Here is a 26,811-nt window from a genome sequence, read left to right as displayed (position 1 = left end):
CATCCTGGGGTAGCCCAGTGGGGAGAACATGGAGCCAGAAGGGCATGAGCGTTCCTTTTTGGCAGGGCCGGGGATCGACACTTTAATCAAGCACCTTACAGGGGCTAACGCCAATAACGAATAGCATTGGTGCGAATAATATGTACTAATGTTGCAACCCTAGCGCCCGTACGTGAATAGGATCGACATCCTAGTGCGGGAATTGAAGATGGGAGCGAGATTCGGAGATTTCGCAAGAGAGTTAATCCACGTCGTGGGATTGGGAAGGTTCCCCGAAATCGCACACAAAAATATTAATAATATAAGGCCGTGACTCAGCCAAGGTTTTTCTCCATATGCGCTACATAGAGTCCCTAGGAATAATTGCTAGGGGTTTGGTCAAGCACATAGCATCGTACTGTTCGTCATGGATTCTGAGAAGGATGCTCTAAAACGGCCGGATGAAGAAATGAACAGGGACAATGTTAAACCGGAGGCTTTACTGGCTTCTCCCGTGCCAGCTCATCCAAATGAGACCGATAAGGGTCAACAGTGGCCAAGTGAGCCTCCGAAGCATGAAAAGGAGGATGTATACTCAGTGTTTACGCCGGGGCAAAAGAATTTCATTGTGCTGATGTCCGGGTTGGGCGGCTTTTTCTCCCCTCTATCAGCCAACACATACCTGCCTGCTATTCCGATGCTTTCCAAGGACTTAAATGTCTCATGGACGCTAATCAATTTGACCATAACGGCATTCATGATCTTCCAGGGTCTCGCGCCTTCGGTATATGGCGACTTGGCCGATATGATGGGCCGTCGGCCTGCGTACTTGATAGCCTTCATCGTCTACATCGCAGCAAACATTGGCTTAGGATTACAGACATCCTACCCAGCCCTGTTTATCCTTCGGTGTCTCCAAGTAAGTTCAAACTATAATTTCTGAGCTCCGGTCAAACGGCCCTTTTCCTTGCATTGACACAATTTCCAGAGTGCTGGTAGTGGGGGTCTTTATTCTCTAAACAGCGGTGTTGTAGCAGATATTTCAACAACAGCTGAGCGAGGGAAGTACATGGGAATGGCACAGAGTGGTATCATGGTAAGTCGCACGTCACCTTCGTAACATGGCCGGTTTCCTAATCTTCTCGGCAGTTAGGACCAGCGATTGGTAGTATCCTCTATCAGGTTACGATGTATGCCCAGCTAACGTGATCAAGGTCCCATTATCGGTGGGTTACTAGCCCAATACCAGGGTTGGAGGGCGATTTTCTGGTGCGTGTAACAGCCTAGCCTAACCTGCGCCAGCAATTGATTATTCGCCCTCGCTAACAGTTAGACTCAGGTTTCTCGTAATCGTAAGAGGATTCCTCTGTTCTGCCGAAGAATAAACGATAAATGAGACTGACATCTCACCCAGTTTGGTGGCGTTTACATTATCGTACTCGGGATGGCCTTCCCTGAGACAGCTCGCAAGGTCGTCGGCAACGGCTCCCTGCCTCCTACAGCATGGTGGAGTCGATCTCTAGTTGGGGAGTGGGTGCGTCGCAGACAAGAGATAGCTAATCCTAGCTTACGCGATGAGAGGAAATCAGCGTCTCGGAATCTGGCGCAGAAGCGTATCCTACGATGGCCCAACCCGCTGAAGACGCTTTTGATCATTGTCGAAAAAGATGTGTCAGTCATTCTTTTCTACAACGCCATCATCTATGCGTCATGGTACACAGTGACGGCCAGTTTAGCAACCCAGTTTACTGTTGTGTACGGGCTTGATACGCTTCAAGTAGGCCTGTGCTATGTGTAAGTGAGCTTCCTCTCTGTCTTCCTTTTTTCTTTGCTCAGGATGCTACCAAGGCGAGACTAACATTGTTGGTTTAATTAGTCCATTCGGACTAGGTGCAGCAGTATCCATTTTTGTTAATGGTAAGCTTCTTGATTGGAACTATCGTCGGGTGGCGCTGGCCAACGGTTGCACTGTCGATAAGAAGAAAGGAGACGACTTGGCTAAATTCCCCATCGAACACGCACGACTCGCCATTGTCTGGCCGTTGGTTTATGTCGGCGGCATCGTGATGATTGGGTATGGGTGGACGATCGAAAAGCACACGCATATAGCAGCGCCGCTGGTTCTGACCTTCGTCATGGCGCTGACCATGACAGCGTGCTATAACAGCATGAATATTTTGCTCGTCGATCTCTACCCGCAATCGCCATCGACTGCATCGGCTGCTAACAACCTGACACGTTGTCTGATGGGAGCAGGAGGCTCTGCCATGATCAATCCTATGATAAATGGCATCGGCTCCGGTTGGTCCTACACCGTCGTGGGGTTGGTGGTCATCCTATTGAGCCCGATGCTATACGTGGTAACTCAATGGGGTCCAAAATGGAGAGAAGAGCGGCGTATTCGGTTTGCGGAGAAGAAACGCCACCAGGAAGCAAATAAAAGTAAGGTGTAAAAAATGTGTCGAGTCTGAGGAAGAGCTAAGGAGAATGAGAATAAAAGTCATATAGGCTAGAATAGAGACTCCTTTAATTTGCTTTAAAAGGAATAGAAAGGAGAAATAAATCTAGCGATCTACAGCCTAGGTTTTGTTGGGATAGTTGATCACATTGTTCTCTGGTTTGGATGTCGACAGGAGCAACCCAATTGGGCAGGTGGTGCATAGCGACTTTCGATGGAGCTAGAGCTGTGCATTTCATACTGGAAAAATTATGATTATCGCTACCGCGTTATAACTAATAGCTATTATTAAATATCAAATGAACATTTTGCTATGATACTTGCCGATCCTCGCTATCTAATCACAAAGACCAACGTGCTTTGCTTATTTTAGGCCCAACTCGATGGATACCTTTCTGTCTCATATTACAACTTATTCTGAAAATGAAGAGGATGAAAATCACCGATTCTATACAGTCTGAGTCAATGAACTAAGACCTGGCGGCCTTTAGAATAGGATACGGGGGAAATTCACGGTTGAAAGAGTTATGGATGAGGCTGTGCTGCCTTACCAACTCGATCGCAAGTTCTGTAACAGGAGAGGTGAAATGGATCAAGTCTATTATTAAATACTAAACGTCTAAGTAATACAATAGTATAGCGCCGACAATAATTCCCTGATATTCACGAAAGTAACGAACTTCTAAAACAGGAACATTGGTAAAAACAAGCAACCATTATTTCCCAAATAAGGAAATTCCCATGATCAGACTATCAAGACTATAATGCGGAGCTTCTCTCCTTTCACCTTCATTCTGGTCCGCCAGATCGACCACTTGGAACCATCCAGGGGAGTTCTTCTGGCCAATAAGCTGTGCAGGAGGCTGCCCATACCATCACGACGTGTCTTGTGGTATTATCTGGTCACTCTTGGTCGTAACAGTCGAACAAGAAGATGCGGACGAGGAGGTGTCACTTGCACTTAAGTGGATATTGCTATATTACTCGTCTTGGGCCGACGCCGCTATCTGCGGGTTCAAGTAAAACACAACACTAATAATTGAACTCTGCTACACTCACATATTGTCCATGTAACGAGTTTCCAGTAATATGATAATTTCCCTGCGTGCCGAGCAACAGGCCGTCGAGAGTTATCTTCCTCCTTCTCGTCGACTGGAAAATGCACGGACAGTTATCGAGACTGCAATTGCCGTAGCGTTCTCCTTCGCTGTATACAAAACAACAAACGCAGCGTTTGTGACACATTAGATAGGCAACTTTGGTTCGCATATGTCGCGATTTCTTTTCTAGGGTGTTGGGGCTATCTATGGCCGTTTAGATTCTTTTCAAGGTAATTGACCGTGCCAGGTCAGGGTTCGCTTCGCTTGGTGGGATACCTGTGAATTCGACGCGAGTCGCTCAGTATTTTTTACAAAAGGGAAGGGTTCGGATGAAAAGCAAGTACTAACAGATATACTTGTGTACTCGATTCTAAAAGGAAACTCCGGAGTATGCAGAGTAACCATACTACTACAGCAGACCGAGGCAGGACCGCTCGTTTGATCTATAAGCTACACCATTGCTCGATCGTTTTCCTAGTCCAGTCACGCTGAACTTTAAATTGGCTAACTATGTTTACGGACATTTCATAGTAAGTTACTATTAACGCCCATTACCTCAGTTCAAATGATCTGGGCTGAAGGCAAAGCAATATTCCGATCGACCGCCAGCAACGACGGCTTTCCATGCCGCAATTCCCGCATCAATTGATGATAATGGTCAAGATCCGCGGACGCATGCATTCCAATACGTCAGTTAGCCTCTTGTCATGGTTTCATTATCATTCATCGGGTCCCAGATGAGCTCTGCAAATTCATACAGAAGTGTATCGGCTGTTAATACAAAGTCGCCTTCGTTTTCTGCAGGTTCATCCAATGACAGGGACTAAAACGGGATGATAAATACGTTCCCTTTAATGACAAGGTCCAGACTAGTCTTTCATCGTTTGACCATGATCCTCTGATTGATCTGAGGCGGTGGCAATCGATCAATTTACTTGCCAAAAAAGTGCCTCCCTCTTGAAGTCACTACGACACTCCGTGGGAGCTCCGGAAATGCCGGAATCCACGACAGTATTTCAATATCGCCCGAGTAAATAGTGATCCCCTGTTTTACTTCTCTTTTCAAGCCATTGACCTACCAAGTAATGTCCTTGTGGATCTTTGTCCGTACTTGCGAATGACCGGTGATCACATCGACAACGCCAACTGTTGCATTTTTTAATCTTTTATTTGGGAAGAAATTGATTCACTTCTCAGTAAAAGTAAGTTATCGTCTATCTACGTAAGTCGATGTTGTAATGAATCATGCCATCTAATACGTGGACATTTTATACAACATATTAAAACATTTGAACGTTTGAGAGTCAATAAACTGGTAATGTATCAAGAAATTAATGATAATATTACCAATATCAGCTTGTTCGACAATCTAGTTACCGGGCCCTTTGATGTTGCAGCAACGTCGCAGAACGGTATCCGGCTCCCATATATTTCCGCTATTGTATTTTGATTTCCCCTGCATGTTAACATATAACATGAACATACTAGATGCGTGTTGAGTGTTTTTAGACCAAATTTCCCTTACAACTTAACTCAAATCCTGTCCAACGAATGGTACAAGAATGTGCAAGAACAAGATGGTGCGAAGTTAGTCCGCATCTTGCAGGGTATGGGTGGTGCTGCTGTTGGTGCTGGTAGGTAAGGTTTTGTATACAGAGGATAGGAATCCAGTGTTGGACCAGACTTGGCTAGCATCCCACATCATAACACCGCCAAAGGAGCTAAACTGGGAGACATAGGTGATAGCTGGTTCGACGATGGAGAGTCCTTCATAGCCGGCGCCAGCTCCTACATTACCCTCAATTCCCATGTAGACTTTAACATTTGGGTTCTTAGAGACATTCTTGGCCCAGTTATCCCAAGTGTTAAAGTTGAAGAAGCGCTGGGTTGCAGAACTTGGATCAAAGTATACCAGACCACAGGCGTTATTGTAGAACTGAACGAAGATGGCATCGAAGTATACAGCGCCATCCAACATGGAGTCGTCAGCCGTATCTGGGTAAGCGCATTGAGGAGCAGCAGTCATGTAATATGTCTTCGACTTATCCGTGGAGTATAAGCTTCGTAATTGATTGGCATAGGTAGGCATGTTGTTCATGACGAGATTCTCGAAATCAAAATCGAAGCCATCAATAACAGCAGTACCAAAGGGGCGAAGAGCAGAGCTGTTGTTGGACACCGGGCCGAAAAGTTCCCACATGAGATTTGCGAATTGGAGCGCTTCACTCGTACTATTGAATCCACCTTCGCTGTAAGTATAGCCTCCGGTGGAGAGGAGAATGGTCTTTCCGAGACCCTGGCAGGTCACGATGTCCTCGCTATTTTGTGCTTCCTTGTTAGATTTCTCATCTTGTTTTATGCCTTGAACAAGCTTTTTTTAGTATCTGACTTACGCAATTTGAGGGCATTTTAGAAGCTTAGTTCCTGGAAAAGTGGTGCAGTTGTTTCCTGTGTTGGCGAAATTGGTTACGGGATAACCACCGGGACCATTGAACTGAGTCACGAAGGAGAGAATCAAGGTCTTATTTTTTTGAGGGATTGTTAAATTACCTATTTATCCGAAGAGAAGGAAAAACACGAGAACAAACTTACATCTACTTGAGAGTCTTTTTTAGGTTAAAACCAGAATAGTCAGCTTGTTCATGGCTTCACCCTCTTTTCTCAGAATCAAACATGAAGTCTAAGACTTACTTTTGCAATAGTAACTTAGTCTTTGTTGGCCATTAGAGTCAAGGGTGCCCACAGAATTTTGACCTGGTAGATAAGAAATTTTAGTTAAGACTCAATCCATAAAACTTTTGGATCCCTTATGGATGTTTTACCCCAGTAAATAGCAACATTCTGTGCACTATTTAGATCGATACCAGCTTGGACGCCAGTAAGAGCTGCTAAGAAAGCGGAAATATAGCCAATGGTATTCTTCATATTTGTTGAAAGGAAAGGTTTGGAGTTGCGTGGGCGACGAGATGGACGAAAACACTAGTACTTCCAAGGAATGTGGGATTAGTGAAAACTTCGCCAGGAAGTTTTATTTACTGATAAGTAGGAGAGATGATATAACTTTTATAAGTTGTGCAGGACAAACGCCCATCTTAAATTCACAAGTCATCCTGTAAAAAATTACGATAAACCAAAAGCGATAGTGTTTAATTCAAGGTTACACTGGAGTTTCATTCATCGGAGCTTGTAGCTATGCCACTACACTAGCTCTACTAATCAATAGACACGCGGAAAGTGAAGGCAGGAACTCTTGTGACGCTAGTTCGTTGCCTTGACTGCGCATCATCCCCCACAAATACGAGTGGAGAGAAAATGGGTCTAAGTATCGACAGACGTCAGGAAATACCAACTTGACAATCGTCTGTGTCAAAGGTTCATCTAGTGACTTTCAATGGATTGTTTGGTTTGTGCTGCAATTTCGGCAACCAGGACTAAAGGTCATATTCCAGTAGAACACCAGTGCTACCCAAGCCCTAATATGCCGGCAGCTAATGCCATCCATTTGGAGCTAAAATAAGGGATTGAGGGGTTGTATTCAGAAAAAAGCTTCAAAATAAGAACCGTACTATGTGGTTTGCCAACCAGAGCGTCTCATCCATGGCTTCTTTGTCTAGGATTGTTGAAAAAGCAATGTACAGTGGCAAGCATATCTATGGGTAAGCAGTGATAACTGCGTCGGTCTAGCCCAGTCACCTTCAGAAAGTCACTGTAGCATTGGCCTTGTAACCCCCCTCTCTAGAACCTAGACTACATTCCGTGCAGGGCCCACTCCAAGGCCCTGCTATCTCCTCGCACCCTGTAATTAATCAATTAAGTGGAAATATTTGCTCAGTACCCCTATGTAAACATTGATAGGGAAGAAATGACCTCTAATTCTTGGTTCTCGCGCTTGTTTGGTTTGTATGGCATTAGTCATTGCATCCTCAAGTTCGTAAAGGATCTCGTGGAAAGTTCGGGTTTAGCCCACTTAGTCTTACCCCAATCTTGCCTAACGTCAATCCCGAATGTGACGTTATGGACTAAGTTCATTTATGCAGGGGTAAATAATACGTGATGCTATGGTTAGCGTTGCATTGTCAGCAAGAATGACCTACGAGGTCAGCAACACGATCTAGAAGATCTAGAAGAATTGAGCTGTTTCACAATTCGTAAGGGAATTGATACGCACATCCCCTAAATTACTGGACACACCCCACTGACACTAATTCTAACATTAGCTAACCCTGCAGTAACAGTCAGCACAGCACCCATGGCATCTGATCAAGCTAGCACTGCCTTTAATGCAGCGCTTATACCTTGCCGACGACTAATGAGTCCTACACTGCTTTATGTTACGAATCCGCTGGCACCAAAGCCGACCATTTCCACCACCATACAGGGCCTGAGGCCTCAGATGTTTTCCCCCCACACTTTTGTATAATCAAGTAGCAAGAGATTGGAGAGTGTTGCTATCCTGGCAACTTAGATCATAGAAATATGGTAAGTCTAATTTTACCTGCGCCTATAAACTCGCGTATACGCTGGATGGTAGGGAAAAATTCTGATACTGAATAGAACATGATTAAGACGAAAAACATCATTGACAAAAGTTTTGCAAATAATACACAGGTATATTAAAGATCTATACAAGCCCGACGCGTAGTTGCTTTTCCATCAGATAATATCAATATTTAAATTTACAAAACATAAGGTAAAGAAATGCACCGAAACTGGATCACGAGACAAGGATGATCGGAGGTACTCGCCCGCCACGGAGAGATTCCTAGAGGCGTTGGTACATATGTATTTATTTTGACCCTGACTGGCACCAGATTGAACAACCTTCGGTAATTGTGGTAACCCAACAAGCGAGGGTAGGGTGCCTCTTGACCTCAAAATCAGAGGAGTAGGGTTTGTTTCCAAAGGACTAGAAGGGATATTACATCGGCTTCGTGGTAAAATCGAACGACCGGGTAATCTATTAACGTCTTTGATGAGTGATCTCAATACTAAAACTGAGGAGTTACAAGGGAAGATTGCAATCAGAAAAAGGTCATAAAATTATCAATCATAGATGGCACCTAGAAGAACCTGTTATCAACAAATGAACTCAAAGCAGAAAGCTAGCCCATATCCATTCCTCTTGAAAACTCAAATAGTATAATGTTTATGGATGCCAAACCATATTGGTTATCATTATTGACGCCTATCACCAATGGCAAAGCAACCGACTGGTCAGTTGATTTTTTTTATTAACAATTATTAGCGTTAAACTAGATAAAAAAAAGTTAATTAGTTTTTAATATTCAACGTACTCCCTATATGTGTGTTAGGGTCTTAGCCCCTGGGATACTCAGGCTTTGCTCTCGTAGAATAACCGCACCTGGTCCGCACCTGGTTCGCTATAGAAGAACCCTCTGATGCTATACCAGATTCGCTAGGGCGCCTTTGGGACCCACACTCGCCTGTATTGACATTTGATAATGTGAATCTCTGCGAACCTTTTCCTTCTTTTTCTCATATTTGAATTTACTTAATTCCTGGATCTATATAAGGCCAGTAAGATGGGACCTAGTCTGTAACATTAGATTCGAATGTCTCACCCCTCTTCCCTATTTAAAGGGTCGAGAACGTGCTACTTTTCTTACCCGAAGGGTTGAGCTATATGATCGCTTCTTGTTTGTTCAAATCAAGCCCCTAAGAATTATATTAACTCTTCTTATTTGGAGGATTGAATTATTATATCGCTGCTCCTTGATGACTGAGTTGAGCATTGAGAAATTTCCCTATTATGATGAATAGTCTATTGAGGGATGGCCTGGACCGAAGGGGCATACCTTTGGAACTGAACCAGCTGTTATTGGAACAAATGTAATGAATGGAACTCTTTCTGATGAATATGTCCGTTTGTCTATCGTATGTCGAAGGACAAGTTAATAATATGACTGAACCACCTATGCCTGAGGTCTTTACTGATGCTATACCATCGGTAATCTCTATGTACAGTGCGAATAAACCGTGCTATTTCCTTGATCATCCTGATAAATATGACGATTCTGATCGTTCATGATATATGCAGTTTGTGGCAATCCTATATGTAAAATTGATGGTTGATGCACCAGTGATCGGAGGACTGTATGAGTAACTGTGGTATGTCTATGGATGGTTGGTAGGAAAGGCCCAGACGAAGGTCTACTCCTGGATGTGGCTTTATGGGAACGTAAATATGGTTACTCCTGCTATATTAGAAGCTTTTTTTGCGTATTTTAATGTGCTGTTTGAAGATCATTAACTTGTGGAGAAGGTGAATTTTGAACTTAACTGTATACGACAGGGGCGCACCTCTTTTCAGGACTTTATTAGTGAATTTGAACGGATATTACTTTTTGTAGGAGGTTAATCATGGATTGATGATGTAAAAATCTCACGACTGAAAACTGTGATTAACTAAGAAATGAGGTGTGTGACTGTCGGGAGTGATATGCTGAAGCAGTATGAAGCTTTCTGTGAATGCTTATACCGAGTAGCGAACGACCTTGAAGAGCTGAAAAGGATTGATAATATCTAGTCCTGATATAAGCGGAACACTTCCCGTCTGCTCACAAAAGGAACCTTTCCTGACAGAGGATAGTTCTAAGTTATGGACTGGACACCTGCGGGCCTGCCAATTAATACTGTCAGAACGGACAACTGTTTTTGATGTGGAAAACTGGGTTATATTGCCTAATACTGCCCCGAACCTGCGCCGCTCTGTTGGGCGCCATTTTTGAGGAACTGTGGTAAGAAGAAATACGATACGTTTATGAGAATATCTAATACTGGAGTAAAGGAGAATGAAACCGAATCTGATATAGGCTTAGATAGTATATTAGAGTTAAAAGAGTAGCTTCTGTGTAAAGTTGCCTGTAGGAGCTAAAATGCAAAACAGCTCGTGACTTCGAGAATTTTAAGAAGATGGTTGGAAGGTTTGATGGACCTCTATTTAATATAGATGCATGGTTAGACCGTAGAATCAATGTCAATGCTTTAATTGATAGTGGGTGCCTTACCTATGGGATCATCAAAGAGACCTTTGCTCGAAAGAAAAAGTTGAATTGTAGCGCTATTAAACCTCGACCTATTAAGGGATATGATGGTTTGGCACCTCAATACATTAAAGAAATTGCATGTGTGACATTAGATATCGGGGGAAATATACAGGAGAAAGCCTACTTCTATGTGGTTCCGAAGTGCGAATACGATATGATATTGGGTCTTCCATGGATGGAATACCAACATGTAAGAATTGACGCCGCTGGAGGCCGATTGGAATTCGGGAACGGAATATCCGTTGATAAAAAGAACCTGTTACGACCTGAGTACGCCCCCCGACAGATCGGTGCAGCTGCGGTGAATGCTTTGAAAAGGATGCGAAGCAGGAAAAAGGAGGTCGATATATTTGCAGTCTCTATGTGGGATATTGAGAAAGCTCTGGCCCCGAAACCATAGACAGACCTAGGGAATAAGCTATCTAAGCATTACCACGAGTTTCTGGAACTATTTGACCTGAAGGAAGCTGACAAGCTATCACTGTTATGTCTGAATATCGACCATTAGATTGAACTAATTGATGTTGATGCGAAGGGGCGCAAGCCAGAGATATTATGGGGCCCTTTCTATAATATGTTATGGGAAGAACTGCTGGTTTTATGGAAAACTCTCTACGACTTACTGTCGAAGGACTTTATATGTGTGAGTAACTCGCCCGCTGTAGCGCCGGTACTGTTTGTAAGGAAACCTGGAGGAGGATTGTGCTTCTGCGTCGATTATCGGGCGCTCAACGCTATGACAAAAAGGGATTGATATCTACTACTGTTAATACATGAGACCCTACAATGAATATCTAAAGCCTGATGGTTTACAAAGCTTGACGTTACAGCGGCTTTCTATAAGATACGCATCGCTGAAGGAGACGAGTGGAAGATAGCTTTCCGAATTAGGTTTGGACTTTATGAATGGTTAGTAACACCTTTCGGCCTTATTAATGTGCTGAGCACGTTTTAATGATATATTAATTAGACCCTTCACGAGTTCCTGGACGACTTTGTATCTGTCTATCTAGATGATGTGTTTATCTTTACAGAAGGTAGCTGCGCGCATCATCAGAAACAGGTAATGAGGGTGCTAGAATGTCTGCGTACTGCGGGACTACAGCTAGATATTAATAAATACGAGTTCAAGGTGCAGATAACAAAATATCTTGGATTCATATTAGAAGCTGGAAAAGGGATCTGAATGGACCCCGCGAAAGTCTTTGCTATTTTGGAATGGAAAGCCCCAATGTGTGTGAAAGACGTGTGATCGTTTCTAGGGTTCGCAAATTTCTATTGATAGTTTATCTGAGGGTATTCCGACATAATCCGTCCGCTGACAGAACTGACTAAAAAGGGAACTATCTTTGTTTGGACTAAGGCCGCTAATGAAGCCTTTGAACAACTAAAGTAAATGTTTGTGAGCGACCCAATACTAGTGTAATTTGACCCTGAGCAGGATACAATTGTGGAAGCCGACTCTTTGGGATATGTTGTAGGGGGGATATTATTACAGTATAATAACAAAGGACTCCTATGAACCTGCGCCTATTTCTCCTGAAAGTGCATGCCCGCGGAGTGTAATTATGAGATCCATGATAAGGAGCTATTGGTGATAATAGCGTGTCTGAAGCAATGGGAACCTGAACTAATTGGTACTAAAGAGTTTATTATCCTGACTGACTACCAGAATCTTAAATACTTCATGCAGCTCTGACGGTTAAATAAAAAACAAATAAGATAAGCTGGTATACTCTCACGCTTCAACTATAAGCTCCAATACCAGCCAGGGCGACTAGCTGCCAGACCTGATGCACTATCGCGACGCTCGCAAGATATGCCCAATGGGATTAACGATAAACGCCTAGCATACCGAAATAAGCATCTTATCAACCCTAACAAAATACAAAGAGACTATCTAGAATAACCTCCCCAGGGTCGCTTATTGAACACCGCACCTGAACCCTATATCCATACTACCCATATAGAGCACTTAACATCAATTAAAGAACAGTAGTGACTAGCCAAAGCTAAGAATAAAAATTATAAACAAATCAAAGAAGCCATACACCAGAAGCTCCCACAGTTCCTTCAAGACCTACAACTTCGCACCATGGTATCCAAATACACAATCAATACAACAGACCAGTTACTATTTCAAAACCGACAATAGATACCAAACAACAAACCACTCCACACTCATATTATACAAAATACGCACGACTCCTATCTCACCAGACACCCAGACCAAAACATGACCTATACCATTATAGCCCGACAACTATATTGACCAAACCTATCTAAGGATATCCAAAGATTCATAAATAACTGCAACAAATGTGGTACAAATACCATATAGAGATAATACCGACAAGAGTTATTAAAACCACTCCCTGTTCCCTCGCAAATATAGCAAGATATTAATATGGATTTTATAGAGAAATTCCTAATATCCAATAGGAATACGAATCTCATAGTAATCGTTGACCAACTAGGAAAAGAGATTATATTAGTACTATATAAACACATAGATATTGAGACAGTAATATCAAAGTTTGTTAACTAATTTATACACGAATATAGGCTGCCTAGCAGTATTATATCGGATTAGGGCATATAATTTATTAATGATCTTTAGAAAGACGTGTGCGAACATCTAAAGATCATGAGACAATTGTTAACCGCACATCACCCTTAAACTAATAGACAGACGGAACGTGCTAACTCTATGGTGAAAGAATATCTATAGAACTTCTATACCTACCTCCAAACTAACTGGAGCCCACTAACCGCAATTGTATAACTCACAATAAATAGACACGACACTACTGCAACTGGTATCAGCCCCTTCTTTCTAATCCATAGATATAACATCGAACCACTTTAGTTAGATGAAGCTATCCCCACATCTGAGCAGCAAAGACCCGCCGCCGAATGTACAAACAATATAGTTACTAAGCTACAGCAGGCCTTTAATATAGCACAGACTAAGCTTGTCTCAGCGCAGCAGCGAATAGAAAATAGTGCGAACCATCACTAAGAGACTTCTCTGGAGTATAAAATAGGACAGAAGGTATAGTTAGACCTTTAGAACATTCAGACCAAACAACCTTCAAAGAAGCTGGACGCCCGACATACGAAATATACTATATTAAAGAAAATAGAATCCTATGCATACTGACTTAATATCCTTAGAACTATTTATAATGTTTTTCATACAATACTCCTCTATTCTATAGGCACACGTCCGCTCCCTTTATAGACCCAACATGATTACCAGCCACCAGCGTACCTAGTAGAAGGTAATGAAAAATACCTAGTCGATAGTATACTTGATGAATGGACTATATATCGGGGCCGCGGACATATAAAGTAATACCTTGTCTATTGGACCAGATATGCACAACCTACATAGGAACCTGCCCAGTCTATAGAAGACACCAAAGCACTCGACCACTGGCTCCAACACCACAACACCCTTGCCGAAGGGGGGGAGTAATGTTAGGGTCTTAGCCCCTAGGATACTCAGGCTTCGCTCTCGTAGAATAACCGCACCTGGTCCGCACCTGGTTCGTTATAGAAGAACCCCCTGACGCTATACCAGATTCGTTAGGGCGCCCTTGGGACCCACACTCGCCTGTATCGACATTCGACAATGCGAACCCCTGCGAACCTTTTCCTTCTCTTTCTCACGTTCGAATCTACTCAATTCCTGGACCTACATAAGGCCAGTAAGACGGGACCTAGCCCGTAACAATGTGCCGTGCCTTTCCAAAGACATTTGATTTCTATCTAGGGGTACAGTTCTTTAAGACAACAAGTATAAAGAATAAATCTATCTGTTAAGACTTATAGGAAGATTTTATCTTATAGACTTATGTAACAGACTTGACCTTTTATAGCTCTAGAATGAGATTATTCCTAGATCTGCAGTAAATATCTACCAAATACATGGTTGCAATTATCTTCATAGTTGCTTGATATCTCTACACATAGCTCTTAAGAGAAGGAGCTACAGTCTTGTTATTATAGAAGTACATCTATATAATCCCACAACCATAGCAGTAAGCTGGGAGGACAAGGATTGCATACTACACATACTATACGAATAGTATGAATCAAATACTCTTCAATATAGCTATTCAACTAATACGCTTAGTCTAATTATGAGTAGGCATCGACTAGTCTATATATCACATCTTGTATTAAGCGCAGCTAATTTTAATAATAGAGCCTAGGAGCTCTGCATACACATCAGCCATATTCATTTTTTCCAACTCCTAGTCCAATACATGTCAGAAAGTATGATAGATAATCTATTAAAGCACTTTTAGATAATCATAAAAACTTTGGCAATCCCACAGCATTGTATTTGAGCAGAATATGGCTACAAGGGCGAGCTGAATGTATGGCCGCAAAGCCACGTGGGTTCTCCGGCGCTCTCGTCTGACAAATTCGGATGTGAAAAGGTTGCAGCTCATAATCAAAACGCAAATAGAGCCCTTCTCTCAGAGCGTTTGCGAGACCTATTTCGATAGGCTGCCGTTTTCCACCAGGCATATTGCCTCAGACTGGCCACTTTTCCTGGTTGCCAAGACCCGTTGGATCATACACACGAGTTTTAAGACCAATAGGCAAATTATAGAAGCATGCCTTGTACGAAATCTTTACTTGAAATACCCGGAAAATATCCTATCGTGTCAGTCAATTCGTTCCATATGCAAAAGAATTCATCCACATTTCACAACTAGAGGATTCAAATTTATCATATCCCCATGGCTGTGAAGTCCCTCCACCACTGTGTCTCTCTAGACGTATAGAACGTTTATGTGAGCAATACATAAATAGCAAACATACCGATAAAGAGGAACCATTTGAAGTCTATCGACTAGCACTACACCAGCCACATGATCATGCAAGCTTCTTAGCCCAATGCGTTCTGTCATCAATTTAATCGCTGAGAAACGGATGGTCCATTAACTTCTGAGCCCTCTTCCGCTCCTCGGGCAACCATATAAGCATTTATTTAATAAAAAATTAAAGAGAGCTCCCTCTCCTTCATTTCCGAAACTATGCCTAAGTTTTCGAGTTGGTACAGTATAAAGTCATTGTTGATGAATTTGCCTACCCCAACACGATTAGTGTGAATATTTTATTCATATAAAAAAACCGATATATTATTACTCGCTTATCTTTTTCAAAGTTATAGCCGAACCACTTCTAGTCTAGATATTTAGGGATTATTCTAAAGCTAAATTTCAATTAATAATTAAAAATATATAGTATTACGAATTAAATATTTAAGACTTTACTTTTAGTAATATAAGATATCTATATAACTACTATAGATTTATAGCCTAAAAAGATAGATATTTATTAAATATATCTATATGAAATCTAAAAAATCATTATAAGAAGATAAAAATGTAAGGAAAAGGTTTAAAGAGCAAGCAAGTATATCTCTGATAGTCTTCCGCACGACCCAGTAAAACCCAGACCCAACCCAGACCCAACCCAGACTGGGTTGGGTTTTGGGTCAAACATGTCGACCCAGTAATGGGTCTGGGTTGGACTGGGTAACCCAGTACTGGGCCTGGGGCCCCAAATTGGGTTACAAACATAACAAATATACCAAGAATTCTAATTGCATAACTTATGCATTTTGTAGTTGTATTTTTGAGTATTTACTTTACAGATTTATTAGGAAAAAAGGTAAAAGAAAAGCCTTTATTTAGAATTTACATATTTAACTAATGATATTCAAATATATCATCTTCCCGGCTCTTACGTTTCCGCCCTGATACCCGTGTCTGTGTACAGGTTGGTGGTAATGACGGTGAGCCTGGACTATCTGGTTCAGCAGCAGATAAGAAAGTCGTATCTAGTCCTATATCCTCCATTTCATTCTCTGGTCCATTTTCTAGCTCATCCTCTTGCTCCTCTGTATCACTAATTGGATTGATCTCATCCTTGTTAAGCTTCTCTTCCCTTTCTTCTTTCGCCGCCTCAAGCTCATCCTGTGAGAAGAATTTTTCAAGAAGCTTTGCTTCCTGTGCCTCTATATCGAATTTGGATGTACAAAGAAACATCATCAACTCCTCAATCGTCTCGGTCTTCATTCTCCCACGACGATAGTGACAAACATCTCGAGCAGTATTAAAGAGGCGTTCCACTCCTGCACCAGTGGCTGGGAAGGAGAGCGCATCTCGCGCAAGGGCGGCAATAGCTGGAAAGCGATATTGATGCTCTTTCCAAAAGATAAGTGGCCCAACAGAAACAGTATCTAGTTTAAGATTAGTGAACTAGCAATACATAGGTAGTGGATAATCACTGACCACTATCAAGATATTGACTAATTTCATCAGTCATCGCTCGTGGCTGTATATCCTTTCCATCAAGCATCTCCTCCAGCCTTGAGCTTGGTTGAGCTGCAGTGTGAGAGCTGTATGCATCCTGGCTTTGACTTTTTACTTGCGCTTGGTATGGGATGAGGGCTTGCTGAAAGGCGTTGCGATAGATATCTCGCCACTTCTGATCCCAATCGCTAGAGAGAAAGAATCTAAATTTATTCACTGGTGCAAGCATCGTACTGACGGCATAGATATGCCCTCGAATAGTATCGGTTTGAGCGTAGTACTCATCAAGCTTGGTCCGTCCAGCGTCCAGTGCGTCCAGCATTTGTTTCTTCCATGGGACACGCTTCCGTTGTAGCTGTGTCTGTGATCGCTCAAGATGATCAAAAAGTCGGTTGTAAATCTTGAACACATAGTGGGCAGTGACGTCTCGAGTCTTTGATAACTGGGTTGTATAATCGAAGAACGGCTCAGTGATACAGAGAAGATAGTCAATTTGGCGCCACTCGTGCTCGCTAAGTAGCATCTCCTCACAGTCATACTCTGCACAAAATAAAGAGAAGATAGCACGTAGCCGTTTGGCCCGGCGAAGCATAAGAAATGTAGAATTCCATCGTGTTTTCACATCTTGGATGGGAACAATCTTGACGTTTGTTGTCTGAAGATTGTAGAATGTCTCTCGGCGCTGGGGGCTTGCATTTATATAAATTGCAAGATAACGTACTTTGTTCAATGTAGAAGAGATCTGACATTGCTTCGCATTCTCTTGAACCAGCCTGGACTGACTCTCTGTCCACTTTGTCTCCGCGGATTCATTGGATGGAACTGCCTTAATCCGAACAAGAAGCTGATTAAGACTGAGCTGGATAACATGGGCAAGGCATGGTATTCGTGTAATAATGACACCATCTGATAAAGCTTGTTGGAGAGACGCAGCTAATGCCTTATTGTTTGATGCATTATCTGTGGTCAGCCCAAACACTCTATCTTCAATGTTGTTCTCTACCAGGGTTTCCATCAGAACACCACTTAAGTAAGACCCCGTATGTGTACCGTGAAGTGGCTTAAAACCAAGAAGCACCTCACGATAAACCCAATCACTGTCGATAAAATAACCAGTGATCGCCATAAATGCCTGCGAGAATGGAGATGTCCAACAGTCAAGCGCAATAGATATCTTTGAACCAGCAGGTAGCGTACGAAGAACCCGCTGCTGCCGGTCTTTGACCAAGCTCCCTAATCGGCGACGGATTGTATCGGCAGACGGGATCACTGGAGCGACAAGAGCAGAACGCGCTTTGTAGATAATCCGCTTAAATGATGGATGCTCGATGAGGTGGAATGGTAGCCGATTGAGAGTCAGGAATTGCAAGATATCGTCTTCCCAGTCCTCTTGTAAAAAGGGTATATCTGCTGAGATTTCGCCCTAGGAAGACATACCATAGATTAGTATCTAAGTATCGTTTCACAGTCTAAAACATACCTCTTTTTGGAGAAACTTTGTAATCTCTGCCTTCTTTCCCTTCTCCGACCGTAGGCACCCAGCTGTCTTCAGATGTTTCTGGATTGTTGATGTGCCGTGATACTGCGCTTTGCCGGAACTGTTCAGACTCAGGGAATAAGGATGCTCAAGAATCTTTCCACAGCGTTTGCACATGACCTTTGGTGTGCCATCTACACCCTCAGCAACCTGGTTGTAGCTATTCCAGATCACCGTGTGGCGATGTGAATCCCAGTTGATCTTTCTTTTCCGCCCATAGTCCGTCTGTAACCACCAGTCGATAAACTCGTTGTGTGACATCTTGTCGTAGAGAACAAACCTATTCCGGCGATCAGGTCCAACACGTATCAAAGAAGGAGGAACGAGGAGGTCATCTGGCCGGTGGAAGCCAGAATCAATTGTATGATGACTTGCGGATGGAGTGATTTGTTGCGTTGAGAGAGATGGAAGATCATCAATATCTCCACTATAAAGTGACGATGTGAAGTCGGAAAGCTGGCTTTGAGACATGACAAAAGATATGTAAGCATCACGAAGGGGAGAGGTAAAGGGAAAATATGAATAACATACTGAGATGGAAAAGCACTACAATTAGAAAAATGAGAAAAATGAGAAAGTCAAGTTAATTGATATGTCAGATGGAATGAATCCTTGTCCTCTCATTCATTGGTTTGGTATACTGATATTATGTGGACCTAATGCATTATCCCTGTAATAACCCAGTAATAGCCCAGAGACAACCCAGAGAACCCAGTCAAGGCCCAGTCAAACCCCAGTCAAACCCCAATTCCCACCCCAGTTTCCCCAAGCCTAGCCAAAAAAATTCATCCCGTCCTACTTTCAAAGTTGAAGCCTTCGACTTAAATGTAGATATCTAGGTATTCTGACAAGCGTCGGAATTATCAATAGAACGGTTTGATATTCTGACAACAGTAGAACATTTAAACAGTTCAATACATTCTAATATTCCCCGAAATATTTATTTGATTCATGTAGAAATGTATAATGTGTGAATATATGTTTAACATATATAACTACATCGGTACGACGATAGATGTGCATTTTCCCACCACACCGTAGATACGGCCTTTCCATGTAGAACGAGGCATTGTAAAAGATAAGCAACAGTGAATTCGATATGCCCTTTTCATATTTAAGAAATTCCTTAAAGATTTCATTGATTTCCTGGTAGAAAGTGTTCTATTTCAGTGTAAACATCAAAACGGGAAAAATGACGGCGTGTAATTTAAATAATTATACCATAATTTATGCCGGAACTGGGTCGAAATGGGTTATTTCTGGGTTTTCTGGGGCCCCAGTGACTGGGCCTGGGTTGGGCCTGGGTTATGAAGCTTCGACCCAGACCCAGACCGGGTTGGGTTTTGGGTCGTGACCTTCGACCCAAAATGGGTTATGCGGAAGTCTAATCTCTGATACGTAGCTATAGATCACTATAGAATCAAACTGATTACTAAATCCTAGCATATCCCGCCTTCACTGTACGAGGATAATTCCCTGCTCCATAGTTCAATGGTTCAATCTACGGTTTCTGCGCTGTGCCCTAGTAAGGACAAGTATAGCCTCAGGCTGCCGTGCTGCCTCAGGTAGCAGATGTAGCCTGCAGATTACAGTAATTCTCACAAAAAACTAATTAAAGCCAGATATAAAAGAATAAGACTTAGATTAACAAATGCCAGTCAAATTTCCAAACCCATTGTGGGACGATGTCAGGCTCTTCTTCGCAGATCATCAATATTTGGGGGGTTTACAGTTTAACAATGTATCTAGCTACTCGATCTCACTAGGCAAAAGAACAAAACAATATTGATTTCAAACCTCGATTTCTAACCCAAAATAATAATTATATACAAAAAATTAATTATAATTACCAGTACGATGAGAGCATTGAGATTTTCTATACCTAAGGGCCAAGAGTATTATTACACTCACTACAAAAGCCCACCGAGAGCATCCATAACTAAATATACTGTCCCGTTTTTATCTTAAACAGTCTCCTAATAGTAATGGTAATCTTGACAACCTGTTCAATATTTTCGCTATCACAAGGTCTCGCTTGTTCCTCGTTGGTTCCATTAGGCTCTGCTTTTTTACATATAACCATTGCTCAGAGGTTCAACCACGACGACATGAACATCTAAAGCCATTTTAATACAAAGTCAACAACTTTCCACACTGGCAGAAAATTAAAATAAAAATTATCCCAATAGTTCCCAGAGTAGCTATATCCTTAGAATAATCAGCAGATATACATTAACAATATGAACACTTACATATAGCTATTACACCATTGAAATATATTTTCTTATAGGTTGAGTAATATGTTTTCATCCATTGTTAATCATCTTAATTTATAGTAATCGCATTGCAATCAGTGTAGTAGACAGGAGGAATATTCTATAGAGCATGAAAAACTCTTTTTAAATTATTAAGCATATCCTCAATTTCATCTCAACATACAACTAAGGTATCCAGTTGAGTTCTATAAAGTCATACAAACTCAAAATCGATACAAAAGATCTACATAGTTTGTTCTACCATTCCTGTTTACTTTTCGACAGCTACAGGGGTTTAATTTCTGAGCGAAAGGAATAGAGACAAGAGAAATAAGAGACTATTTAGAATCACTATAGAATTACATTTTATAGTAATATATATAAATATGATTTAATATAGCGCATTCCCCATAAGTAAAGTATATATGTACATGTACTTGCATCATTGCGTATAACCAAACACTACCCACAAAAACATTTCATCTACTGAGTCCAGAACGAAATATCAGTCCATTCAACGGTAATAGGACCAGAACCACTGTCAGTGGTATACGCTCCAAACTTGTCGTAATAAGAACCCCCCACAGAAGATGTGCTGTACGTCTTGTTGCCATTGACGTATACATCGAAACTCGAGCTATCCGCATCATGGACGGTGTTAATAGTCACAGTCTGTCCAACCGTTGCCACACCGCTAGCAATGGTGTCGCCACCCTCCACATTGTAGAGATCGCCGCTGTCCTTCACAGCCATCATGAACCATGGCCCGTCGTCTCCATTGAAGGTCTGCTTAAGGTCTACCTTGTTGCCACCCATTGAGGTTATTTTAAACTGCCCGCCGAACTGGTGGACACCAGACGAATAATCGTTCTTGTACCGGCGCTCAGCTCGCAAGTGGCCATTTGAGCAACCACTGCCGCTTGTGCTACCATTGGGGGACTCGGGGAGTTTGAAGGTGCTGCCGCTAACGGTACCTCCGGCACATTCCTGTACATCGAATTCAGGGTCGACCGACGTCCAGGAGCCGCTTCCAACTGGGGAGACAGCGAGGGCACAGGTCGCGGTAGCAAGGGTGAGGAGGATCTGCTGCTTGAAACCCATTTTCGAAATTTCTTGGGCGGTTTAATTTTTTACACTCTTTTGTTGAGAATGGAGATGGGTGTATATTACTCGAGACTCCAAATCGACATGACACCCCGGCCTCTTATATAGACCTGGCTGTCTGCATTGACTACGTACATTTATACAAATGCGTGCGTGGGTTACATTTCGTGTGGTGGGGGCCGCAAATCCCATCCGTGGAAAGCAAGAATCGGCCCCAGATACATCTGACTTAAAACCACATGTAAATTAACCCTCTCTCTAGGTCAGAGTGAAGGTCAGCAGTGACATGGGCACTCAATCAACAGAGGAAGGCTCTGTCTGCATAAATGTAGAGAAGCCGCCTCTTTGATCATTGTCTACTGGCTACCTCTTCGACACCGTCCGATTTATGAAGATATTGGCCCTTATACGGTTCTCCACTTGTGATTTAGGCTCAATCTTAGTAATTACCTCTCGTTACTTTAGGGCTGGTGGACTCGAGGGCAATAACCGAAAGGAGAAACTGGTGTTTGATTTCATTTATCTTTGGCTAAAGCTCGGGCCTGTATAAGAAACATTGAACAGAAAATAATATCTATATACTCGGTATTCCGCATATCAGTAGTCGGTCAATCGGAGTTCTCGGCAATCCACCGGAAAAACAAAAAAAATCACCGGTCGGAAATGTCACAAGATCAACTTGTGGTCGTAGGTCGCTTGGTACCGTTCTTAGTGTCGCGCGAGCCGTTGTAGGTCTATATCATATAACTTCCCCACTCATAAAAAAATATTTTACTGCTTATACTTCCTTTTTTCTTTTCTTTATTATATAATAAATTATTTACTAACTACTTTAAAATAAATAGTTTTTTCTATAAATATCAGTTATTGTGACGTGCCTTTTCCAAAGATGTTGATTTCTATCTAGGGGTGCAGTTCTCTAACAAACAAACATGGGGAAGGAATCTAACTACCAAGGCCTGCAGGAAGGTTTTACCTTATGTGCTTAGGTAACTAGCTTGACCGTTTATGGCCCCAGGGTGAGGCTATTCCTAGATCTGGCACTGCAGGTTAGGGTTAATGCCCTTCCTGCCTGAGGCTCTTACCCCGCTCCGAGGCAGCTCCTACCCTTGGGGATAGCCTCAGCCTCAGCCCCAGCCGTCACAGTTATAGTATTTTTTTAATTAATTAATGTATAATTATTGTTTTAAAAATTAATTATAAATATAGAAATAATAAAATTGTGAGAACTGGTGCACCCTGCAGGCCACACAGCACACCAATCTCATAGAGGCACAGGAGATTGTGAGGCCAATACACCCGCCCCGCGCCACACTGCGGCGCTGCTGTGGATGCACCAGCCTCACAGGGTTACAACCCTTTACCAAGCTACTACTACCCGAGGCCACATATACCATAGTATCTTTAGGAGGTCATATAAAGACTCAGCAATCAGTTTAGTACTGCATAGAACCATACATTTACTACTATTCCGAACATTTGCCTGCTCTCCGAGAATAATCCTCACAGAGATAACCTTAGATTGAATTATAGAACTACAAGGATAATAATCCTAGATTAAACCATAGAATTATAGGATAGAGACTTACCTTTATATAGATAATTAAAAACTAAAAAAGATTAGTAATTACTAATTAGTTTAATGACTTTAATTCTATAATGATCTAATAGCTTTACATTAAAGAATTTATTTATTTATCTTCTAAAATATCTCTTTATATTCTAATTTTTTTTTTTTAATAACCCGCTGGGAAAATCAAAAATAAACCTTTCGAAATTCAACGCCATTTAATGGTGGCCAGTAGTATATAACAGCGTGACAGTGGTTTCTGTGAGGCCGTGAGACCTTCAGGACGCACCAGATGCCGCACCTCGCTACACTAGCCTCACAGAGGGTTGCTAAGCCACTAATGAAGCGGCATATATATACTGACCTTTATATAGAGATTGCTGAAGGTCAGTAATCAGTTTGACTACCTAGCAAACCATAGCTTTACTATTGAATCCAACTCTTGCCTACTCTCTATATAATATCCTCACATTCTGATTACTCTTTATCTTCAGGAAGAGGGCTAGCAAGTGTCAAAATTATGATTACTATCAGGAGCATCCTTATTTCTACTGATACCACCAAACATTCTATACCAGCAGTAGAAATCCAATCCAGCATATTAGAAACACTAGATGGACATAGTAATAAGGAAGAACCAGCGGTAGAACTAGAAGGGAATTATTCTATTAGTGAAGACCTAGACCTAGGGATAGTGTGGCTACTTCTAGAATAGGAACTGGAGGACATGTCAATAGAAGAACTTGAAGCCATAAAAATCCAGCTAGACTAAGAGCTCTATATCGCGAACCTAAAATGGCAGATCCTATAAACCTAAGTGTAGCTATATGGCGCACTGGCGCATAAGAACCAAGATATTGGAACCCCCAACAGCAGCATTTATAGGGAAAAGAGATCCTGAACTGATATGATTTCTATAGAGAAGTATTCCTTGAGATTTAAAATAAAGGATTCCTATAGTGGGAAATCCCTGACTAAACTTGAGACATTCATAGGTAGTCTTCCGCACGACCCAGTAAAACCCAGACCCAACCCAGACCCAACCCAGACTGGGTTGGGTTTTGGGTCAAACATATCGACCTAGTAATAGGTCTGGATTAGACTAGATAACCTAGTACTAGGCCTAGGGCCCCAAATTAAGTTATAAACATAACAAATATACCAAGAATTCTAATTGTATAACTTATACATTTTATAGTTATATTTTTAAATATTTACTTTACAGATTTATTAAAAAAAAAGATAAAAAAAAAGCCTTTATTTAGAATTTATATATTTAACTAATAATATTCAAATATATCATCTTCCCAGCTCTTACATTTCCGCCCTGATACCCATATCTATGTACAGATTAGTAGTAATAACAGTAAGCCTAGACTATCTAATTCAGCAACAGATAAAAAAGTCATATCTAATCCTATATTCTCCATTTTATTCTCTAGTCTATTTTCTAGCTCATCCTCTTGCTCTTCTATATCACTAATTAAATTAATCTTATCCTTATTAAACTTCTCTTCTCTTTCTTCTTTCACCACCTCAAGCTTATCCTGTAAAAAGAATTTTTCAAAAAGCTTTACTTCCTATACCTCTATATCAAATTTAGATATATAAAGAAACATCATCAACTCCTCAATTATCTCAGTCTTTATTCTCCCACAACAATAGTAACAAACATCTTAAGCAATATTAAAAAGGCGTTCCACTTCTATATTAGTAACTAGAAAGAAAAACACATCTTGTACAAAGATGGCAATAGCTGGAAAGCAATATTGATACTCTTTCTAAAAAATAAGTAGCCCAACAGAAACAGTATCTAGTTTAAAATTAGTGAACTAGCAATACATAGGTAATAGATAATCACTAACCACTATCAAGATATTGACTAATTTCATCAGTCATCACTCATAGCTATATATCCTTTCCATCAAGCATCTCCTCCAGTCTTAAGCTTAGTTGAACTATAGTGTGAGAGCTATATACATCCTGGCTTTGACTTTTTACTTGCGCTTAATATGGGATAAGGGCTTACTGAAAGACATTACAATAAATATCTCACCACTTCTAATCCCAATCACTAGAAAGAAAGAATCTAAATTTATTCACTGGTACAAGCATCATACTAACAGTATAGATATATCCTCAAATAGTATCAGTTTAAGCATAGTACTCATCAAGCTTGGTCCGTCCAACGTCCAGTGCGTCCAGTATTTATTTTTTCCATAGGACATACTTCTATTATAGCTGTATCTGTAATTACTTAAAATAATCAAAAAATCAATTATAAATCTTAAACACATAATAGGCAGTGATGTCTCAAATCTTTAATAACTAGGTTATATAATTAAAGAACAGCTCAGTAATACAGAGAAAATAATTAATTTAGCACCACTTGTGCTCGCTAAATAGCATCTCTTTACAGTCATACTCTATACAAAATAAAGAAAAGATAGTATATAGCCATTTAACCCAGCAAAGTATAAGAAATATAGAATTCCATCATGTTTTTACATCTTGGATAAAAATAATCTTAACATTTATTGTCTAAAGATTATAGAATATCTCTCAGCATTAAAGGCTTGTATTTATATAAATTGCAAGATAACATACTTTATTCAATATAGAAAAGATCTAACATTGCTTCGCATTCTCTTAAACCAGCCTGGACTGACTCTCTATCCACTTTATCTCCATAGATTCATTAGATAGAACTGCCTTAATCCAAACAAGAAGCTGATTAAGACTAAGCTAGATAACATAGACAAGGCATAGTATTCATATAATAATAACACCATCTAATAAAGCTTATTAGAAAGACGCAGCTAATGCCTTATTATTTAATGCATTATCTATAGTCAGCCCAAATACTCTATCTTCAATATTGTTCTTTACCAGGGTTTCCATCAGAACACCACTTAAGTAAGACCCCATATATGTACCGTGAAATGGCTTAAAACCAAGAAGCACCTCATAATAAACCTAATCACTGTCGATAAAATAACCAGTGATCGCCATAAATGTCTGTAAAAATAGAGATATCTAACAGTCAAGCGCAATAGATATCTTTGAACCAGCAGATAACGTATAAAGAACCTGCTGCTATCAATCTTTAACTAAACTCCTTAATCGGCAATAGATTGTATTAACAGACAGGATCACTAGAACAACAAGAGCAGAACATGCTTTATAAATAATCCGCTTAAATAATAGATGTTTAATAAGATAGAATAGTAGTTAATTAAGAGTTAGAAATTATAAGATATCGTCTTCCCAGTCTTTTTGTAAAAAGGATATATCTACTGAGATTTCGCCTTAGAAAAATATACCATAGATTAGTATCTAAATATCATTTTATAATCTAAAATATACCTCTTTTTAGAGAAACTTTATAATCTCTACCTTCTTT

General features: G+C 41.0%; 4 protein-coding genes across 4 annotated transcripts; 1 reads left to right on the top strand and 3 right to left on the bottom strand.

Moving 5' to 3' along the window:
• Positions 1–406: 406 nt before the first annotated feature.
• On the top strand, positions 407–2,432 carry TRUGW13939_00015 (uncharacterized protein; the record flags this gene model as incomplete). Its single annotated transcript, XM_035483230.1, has 7 exons — positions 407–898; positions 968–1,075; positions 1,129–1,144; positions 1,194–1,248; positions 1,319–1,331; positions 1,394–1,773; positions 1,856–2,432. 7 exons carry the CDS (start codon positions 407–409, stop codon positions 2,430–2,432), a joined length of 1,641 nt encoding a protein of 546 aa, XP_035339123.1.
• A 2,693-nt stretch (positions 2,433–5,125) lies between these two features.
• On the bottom strand, positions 5,126–5,945 carry TRUGW13939_00014 (uncharacterized protein; the record flags this gene model as incomplete). Its single annotated transcript, XM_035483229.1, has 2 exons — positions 5,126–5,869; positions 5,931–5,945. The coding sequence occupies 2 exons, from the start codon at positions 5,943–5,945 to the stop codon at positions 5,126–5,128; spliced, it is 759 nt and encodes a 252-aa protein (XP_035339122.1).
• A 10,391-nt stretch (positions 5,946–16,336) lies between these two features.
• TRUGW13939_00013 (uncharacterized protein) lies at positions 16,337–18,950 on the bottom strand (the record flags this gene model as incomplete). The annotated part of the gene is made up of 3 exons (XM_035483228.1): positions 16,337–16,869; positions 16,922–18,365; positions 18,423–18,950. The coding sequence occupies 3 exons, from the start codon at positions 18,948–18,950 to the stop codon at positions 16,337–16,339; spliced, it is 2,505 nt and encodes an 834-aa protein (XP_035339121.1).
• Positions 18,951–21,217: 2,267 nt separating this feature from the next.
• TRUGW13939_00012 (uncharacterized protein) lies at positions 21,218–21,835 on the bottom strand (the record flags this gene model as incomplete). The annotated part of the gene is made up of 1 exon (XM_035483227.1): positions 21,218–21,835. One exon carries the CDS (start codon positions 21,833–21,835, stop codon positions 21,218–21,220), a length of 618 nt encoding a protein of 205 aa, XP_035339120.1.
• Positions 21,836–26,811: the final 4,976 nt, after the last annotated feature.

Source organism: Talaromyces rugulosus, chromosome I (assembly GCF_013368755.1).
Source record: "Talaromyces rugulosus chromosome I, complete sequence".
Taxonomy (NCBI): Eukaryota; Fungi; Ascomycota; class Eurotiomycetes; order Eurotiales; family Trichocomaceae; genus Talaromyces; species Talaromyces rugulosus.
Note: the sequence above shows the minus strand (reverse complement) of the source record. Positions and strands in the feature narration are given on the sequence as shown.